The sequence below is a fragment of the Gymnoscopelus microlampas genome (assembly GCF_963454915.1).
Source record: "Gymnoscopelus microlampas genome assembly, chromosome: 24".
Classification (NCBI taxonomy): domain Eukaryota; kingdom Metazoa; phylum Chordata; class Actinopteri; order Myctophiformes; family Myctophidae; genus Gymnoscopelus; species Gymnoscopelus microlampas.
Genome location: NC_139961.1, coordinates 2173297 through 2180796, shown reverse-complemented (window position 1 = coordinate 2180796; position 7500 = coordinate 2173297). Strand labels below are relative to the sequence as shown.

At 34.7% G+C, this 7500-nt stretch overlaps 2 protein-coding genes across 2 annotated transcripts in view; one reads left to right on the top strand and one right to left on the bottom strand.

Moving 5' to 3' along the window:
* LOC311041046 (prothrombin-like) overlaps positions 1–702 on the bottom strand; it is a gene marked incomplete at both ends in the record, with an annotated part of 17184 nt that extends 16482 nt beyond the window's left edge. The window contains 2 exons of the mRNA XM_084051482.1: positions 189–269; positions 645–702. Of these exons, the coding sequence (XP_083907608.1) occupies positions 189–269; positions 645–702 (139 nt within the window). The remainder of the gene's footprint in view (positions 1–188; positions 270–644) is intronic.
* LOC311041147 (uncharacterized protein) overlaps positions 1–7500 on the top strand; it is a 107667-nt gene that overhangs the window by 64564 nt on the left and 35603 nt on the right. The gene's annotated exons all lie outside the window — the stretch shown is intronic.

Genomic DNA, 7500 nt, shown 5'->3' with positions numbered 1-7500 from the left:
ATATGATGATAAATTATAATTATGAATTAATATAATATGATGATAAATGATAATTATGAAGTAATAAAAACACATCATGTGTATAGGCTACATTAAATCATACTCATGAATACTACAGTACTGGTAATATCACACCGTATTTATGCAGTAATAACACATCATTATACATGAATGAACCAGCTGTATACCTGGTTTCAGCTCCTCAAACATAGAATTGGCTCGTCTGTTTCTCACCAACACCTGAGTGGCCGTCTGACTGTCCAGGAACACTACACACACACACGCACACGCACAAGCACACGCACGCGCACACACGCACGCATGCACGAACGCACGCGCGCGCGCACACACACACACACACACACACACACACACACACACACACACACACACACACACACACACACACACACACACACACACACACACACACACACACACACAAAACAACATGTTATTTTATCTATAAAGTATGTTTACAACCAACCAAGGTCGAGGTCGACCACACTGACACAAGGTACATTGAAAACGAGAGAAAAGTAAAAAAAAAAAGAGAAGAATTACAAGATAGCAAATGTGTTTTTTGGGGATGAATTATTACTTTTCATAATAATAATAATAATTCATAAAGATGCTATATTTACCATGGTTGGCCTGGCAGCTGCATAGAAACAGCAGAAGGAAAATTAACGGGTCCTTCATGGTCCAAACTCAAACCCCGAAGTGGTGTCTGTCTCTGTGTCACAATCTGTCCCCTCTCTCTCTCTCTCTGTCTGTCTGTCTGTCTGTCTGTCTGTCTGTCTGTCTGTCTGTCTGTCTGTCTGTCTGTCTGTCTGTCTGTCTGTCTGTCTGTCTGTCTGTCTGTCTGTCTGTCTGTCTGTCTGTCTGTAGTGGTATAAATCTGTCTGTCTTTTATTGTCTCCAAGATTGAGTAAGTGGGGTTCTCATTTGAGACGAACCATTGCGGCTTTTATCCATCTGAGTTGATCTTGTGTTGTAAACTGTACTTTCATGTGCTTTTTCTCTGCAAACTTTTGAATAAAGTATTCAGTCAATCAATCAAAAGTGATTGATTGATTGACGGGTCAAAGTATCAGGACGTCTGAATGTGGGCTTGTTTACCTTTCGACTCGCTGCTATGGCAACCAAACTGTCAAATAGACAGACAGACAGACAGTCTGTACTCAATATCAGCCTATACAGTCTGTTGTTCATGTCAACATATTAACATTATACTGTAGTTTACATTTCAGTTTAATATTGTAGTATTAGATTAATATACCAGCATAATTTATGGCATTTATCCTGTTTATTTTTGTAAATAGCAGATTTGTGAGCTTGTGCATCGACTATTTGAAAAAGGCGATGCACAAGCTCACAAATCTGCTATTTTTGTGGTTTTCAAATCATGAATGCACGCACATTCCTACTAGGCCGAGGAAGAAATGCCACCCTTTTCACATTGGCCTATTACAGAGCCACCAGGAGGCCACTATAACCTACCTGACCTGGCGGAGACCTGTGCTCCGAAGAGCACTTTTTCTAGTTTGTTCTGTTTTATTCGACTTCAACAGTTTTACTAACATCCCAAGTTTAAATCCTCATACCATGCAAATGTTACTATTATTATTCATCCATGTACAGAGAGATAAAGGTCCAAAAAAAAACAGAACACAAAGGGAATACTGTATCTATGTACCCGTAACTCTGTACTCCCTAATAAAAATATTAAACAAAAAATATACACAATAAAAACAAAAAGACAAATTAACATTTATATCAATTATTATGTAAAATCTGATCCAAAAGTCGAGTCAAATGAAACAAATACATAAATAACAGTTACATACAGGTAACTTATACATGTTTGAAAGTAATATTGTTATAGATTGTAGGGAAACAAGAGGTTAAAGTGGTTAAATGTCTGAAAATACACATTAGCATGAATCCAATATATTCATAGAAAAGGTAACGGGTAAATAAATAAACAATAATTTCCACAACACTGACTACAAACTAAAGTTTAATGCATCACAAGTTATACAATATGTAGTGTGTGTGTGTGTGTGTGTGTGTGTGTGTGTGTGTGTGTGTGTGTGTGTGTGTGTGTGTGTGTGTGTGTGTGTGTGTGTGTGTGTGTGTGTGTGTTAGTGTGTGTGTGTGTGTGTGTGTGTGTGTGTGTGTGTGTGTGTGTGTGTGTGTGTGTGTGTGTGTGTGTGTGTGTGTGTGTGTGTGTGTGTGTGTGTGTGTGTGTGTGTGGGGGGGGGGGGGTAGCTGGCGCCATCTAGTGAGGGTTTCAGCTATTACTGTCAATGGTGTGACGTCACGTTCACTTTCTATATAGTTTCAGCATATTATTTAGAGCATGTTGTTTGAAATGATGCTACGGTATATAACATATCATTTATATAGTTATATATATAAATGATATAATGCTGCATATAAATGACCATCAACAATACATACAGTTATTTATAATAAACGTATTCAACAGAAACTCATCTCCATCACTACAGACTATAACATTATTATTATTATTATTATTATTATTAAAAGTCTCACATCACCACGTACAGACTCTTACATTTTATGACATTATTTATCCTCATTTTACAGCTCAACGCACAATATATGCAAAATATAGGCTTTGCTGCCCTCTTGTGGTGACAATGGACAAGAATACATTTTGGCAGAAGTCAGTGATTTGCTTGTAGAACTCTTCATATTTATATTATAATATAACTATAATATTATAATATAATATTATAACTACGAAACATACTAGTTTATGGAACGTATAGTAATATTTAAACTCGACGTGTGTCAATATTTTTTAATCTGTTAAATTATCATTATGGATTAGATTAACAGTAGAATAATATTTATACTAATATTTTATAATCTGTTAAATCATCATTATAGATTAGATTAACAGTAGAATAATTAATATTCTGCACTTTCACTTGTAACAGAGCATTTCTATATTGCAGTATTGATACTTGTGATAACACATTTGTACTGAGCGCTTGTTGTGGCCTCGTAGATCTGCTATTGTTTTCATCTGTTGGTTCATCGTTGCCTCTAGCCATGGTTCACATGACGCTCGTCTGTCACAAGCGTCATGGAACCACATGCTCCTGATTTGCGATTCTTTTTTTACATTTACAAACTACATCTACATAAACGTTCATATTTTAAATATAAAGTGCTGACCTCTATGAAATTGATGTAACAAGTTGAGCCGCAAAAGATGTGAATACCTGTATATTCCGTATTGTTCAATAAAAAGCTTTTTAATCCGATTGCCAGCCACTTTTTCCAATGCTTTCAACTATGCGACACTACCGGTCGGAAGGTGTATTGCACTCTGATGCATTACAAAAAAAGAGAGAATATGGCTGCCGTTCAAATTAAAATGCTTTTTATTGAATAATAAAGGAGATACGGGCACTTATCGTTGAACGGCTCAACTTGTTAAATCCGTGGCTCGTGGGTCAGCACTTTATATTTGAAATGTGAACGTTTATGTACATGTGAGAGTTGTAAATGTAAAAAAAAAATCACTTTCAACACAGAAGCAAGTGGGTCCTTGACATGTTATGACGTCATGTTTCAGAGCATCGTTGCCTCCACACGCTGTGCTTTGAGTCGCGTTGTGATGCAAAAATGTGTTAAAAAGTGGATGATAGCGCCCTCTGGTGGGTGATATACCAAAAGTGTAGGTCATCTATGAATGTGTTAGCTTTATTTTGTCTTCATGCGTTTTACATGTTTTATTGTTGTATTAAAAGCTTTATTTTATCTTCATGCTGTTATTATGTGTTTTACATGTTTTATTGTTGTATTAAAAGCTTTAGTTTATCTTCAGGTTGTTATTATGTGTTTTACATGTTTTATTGTTGTATTAAAAGCTTTAGTTTATCTTCATGTTGTTATTATGTGTTTTACATGTTTTATTGTTGTATTAAAAGCTTTAGTTTATCTTCATGTTGTTATTATGTGTTTTACATGTTTTATTGTTGTATTAAAAGCTTTATTTTATCTTCATGCTGTTATTATGTGTTTTACATGTTTTATTGTTGTATTAAAAGCTTTAGTTTATCTTCATGCTGTTATTAGGTGTTTTACATGTTTTATTGTTGTATTAAAAGCTTTAGTTTATCTTCATGCTGTTATTAGGTGTTTTACATGTTTTATTGTTGTATTAAAAGCTTTAGTTTATCTTCATGTTGTTATTATGTGTTTTACATGTTTTATTGTTGTATTAAAAGCTTTAGTTTATCTTCATGCTGTTATTATGTGTTTTACATGTTTTATTGTTGTATTAAAAGCTTTAGTTTATCTTCATGTTGTTATTAGGTGTTTTACATGTTTTATTGTTGTATTAAAAGCTTTAGTTTATCTTCATGTTGTTATTATGTGTTTTACATGTTTTATTGTTGTATTAAAAGCTTTAGTTTATCTTCATGCTGTTATTAGGTGTTTTACATGTTTTATTGTTGTATTAAAAGCTTTAGTTTATCTTCATGCTGTTATTAAGTGTTTTACATGTTTTATTGTTGTATTAAAAGCTTTAGTTTATCTTCATGCTGTTATTAGGTGTTTTACATGTTTTATTGTTGTATTAAAAGCTTTAGTTTATCTTCATGTTGTTATTAGGTGTTTTACATGTTTTATTGTTGTATTAAAAGCTTTAGTTTATCTTCATGCTGTTATTAGGTGTTTTACATGTTTTATTGTTGTATTAAAAGCTTTATTTTATCTTCATGTTGTTATTAGGTGTTTTACATGTTTTATTGTTGTATTAAAAGCTTTAGTTTATCTTCATGTTGTTATTAGGTGTTTTACATGTTTTATTGTTGTATTAAAAGCTTTAGTTTATCTTCATGTTGTTATTAGGTGTTTTACATGTTTTATTGTTGTATTAAAAGCTTTAGTTTATCTTCATGCTGTTATTAGGTGTTTTACATGTTTTATTGTTGTATTAAAAGCTTTAGTTTATCTTCATGCTGTTATTAGGTGTTTTACATGTTTTATTGTTGTATTAAAAGCTTTAGTTTATCTTCATGCTGTTATTAGGTGTTTTACATGTTTTATTGTTGTATTAAAAGCTTTATTTTATCTTCATGTTGTTATTAGGTGTTTTACATGTTTTATTGTTGTATTAAAAGCTTTAGTTTATCTTCATGTTGTTATTAGGTGTTTTACATGTTTTATTGTTGTATTAAAAGCTTTAGTTTATCTTCATGTTGTTATTAGGTGTTTTACATGTTTTATTGTTGTATTAAAAGCTTTAGTTTATCTTCATGCTGTTATTAGGTGTTTTACATGTTTTATTGTTGTATTAAAAGCTTTAGTTTATCTTCATGTTGTTATTAGGTGTTTTACATGTTTTATTGTTGTATTAAAAGCTTTAGTTTATCTTCATGCTGTTATTAGGTGTTTTACATGTTTTATTGTTGTATTAAAAGCTTTAGTTTATCTTCATGTTGTTATTAGGTGTTTTACATGTTTTATTGTTGTATTAAAAGCTTTAGTTTATCTTCATGCTGTTATTAGGTGTTTTACATGTTTTATTGTTGTATTAAAAGCTTTAGTTTATCTTCATGTTGTTATTAGGTGTTTTACATGTTTTATTGTTGTATTAAAAGCTTTAGTTTATCTTCATGCTGTTATTAGGTGTTTTACATGTTTTATTGTTGTATTAAAAGCTTTAGTTTATCTTCATGCTGTTATTAGGTGTTTTACATGTTTTATTGTTGTATTAAAAGCTTTATTTTATCTTCATGCTGTTATTAGGTGTTTTACATGTTTTATTGTTGTATTAAAAGATAGAAAATTAATTAACACAACTGCCGATTGAAATAAAGAAAGTTTAAAAAAGCTAGCGGATGTAAACACAGTAACATTTTAAAACCCCAGCCAATCTACGAGCTCTCAACTTCGGCTCTTTTCGGCGCGCGTCACCGTCGTACGGCTGAAATATAAACCGAGCTTTGTGAGGACTGAGCATGCGCAGTTTACGCTAGCTTTAGCCGTTGTTAGCTTTATTTATCTTCATGCTGTTATTAGGTGTTTTACATGTCTTATTGTAGAATTAAAATATATAAGGTTATTTAACACAACTGTCGAATGAAATAAAGAAAGTTTTACAACAAATACAGGACTTGTTTTTAGTTAAAACACTTGAGAAGCTAGTCAGCTAACTAGCTAGCTGGCTAGGTGGCTAACCGGCTAACGGATGTAAACACAGTTACATTTTTAGACAGAGATTTCCGGTGTGTTCAGTTGAAATCGGTGACCCTATCGAATTCTGTGACTGGCTACTGCGGTTGCGCCGTCGCCCGAAAATAGCCGATCTACGAGCTCGGCTCTTTTCGGCGTGCGTCACCGTCGTACGGGCGAAATATAAAGCGACCTTTGTGAGGACTGAGCATGCCCACCAGAGGGCGCTATTATCCACTTTTTAACACATTTTGCACCAAAATGCAACTCAAAGCACAGAGTGTGTGGACAGGCGAGCGTTCTGATGAAAACAATAGCAGATCTACAAGCCCACAACGCGTTGTGGGCTTGTAGATCTGCTATTTTGGGCGCTCGACACCGTCGTACGACTGTACACAAATGTACCTAATGGAAAAGTAACTTTAAATGAATGGATGTGAAGTTAACTAGTTGTTCTATGAATGAATATGAGTTACATTATGAAATATAAACCTGTCTGTCTGTCTGCCTGCCTGCCTGTCTGTCTGTCTGTCTGTCTGTCTGTCTGTCTGTCTGTCTGTCTGTCTGTCTGCCTGGCTGTCTGTCTGTCTGTCTGTCTGTCTGGCTGGTGTAACCAGTGGTTCTCAAACTTTTTCATGTCAAGGACCCCCAAATTGACACTTAGTAGCCTTATTAACTTATTACTAGTGGCAGCGGTGGCCTAGTGGTTAGAGGGGCGGCCTTGATACCGGAAGGTCCCTAGTTCGATTCCCCTATTCATCACATCAATCATGAATCACCGCTGAATAGCCCTTGAGCAAGGCTTCCATGCAGGGTCCGGCTGGAAACAAGTTTCGTACTTAGTCCGACACCCTGGGTAAACAACAAACTTTGCTTTGCTTTAGCCCGCGGACCCCCTTTTGAAATGATATACCAGGGACCCCCATAAGAGAAGGTTTTTTTGTACGGCTCTAGCAGTGATTCTCAACCATTTTAATGTCAAGGACCCCAGTTTTACATGCATTAGAGGCTACAGACCCCCATTTAATAACATTATCTATGGGACCCCAATTCATATCGTGAAATCAATGTCAATTTAACTCTGAGAGTGTACAAATGGAACCAAATGGACCCTGACGGGTCCATTTGGTTCCATTTGTACACTCTCAGAGTTACAGACCCATAAGGGTCCATTTGGTTCCTGTCCATCATTTAGCTGGGGACCCCCTGGAACCCCCTCAAGTACCCCTGGGGGTCCCCGGACCCCACTTTGAGAACCAATGCATTACATCAACA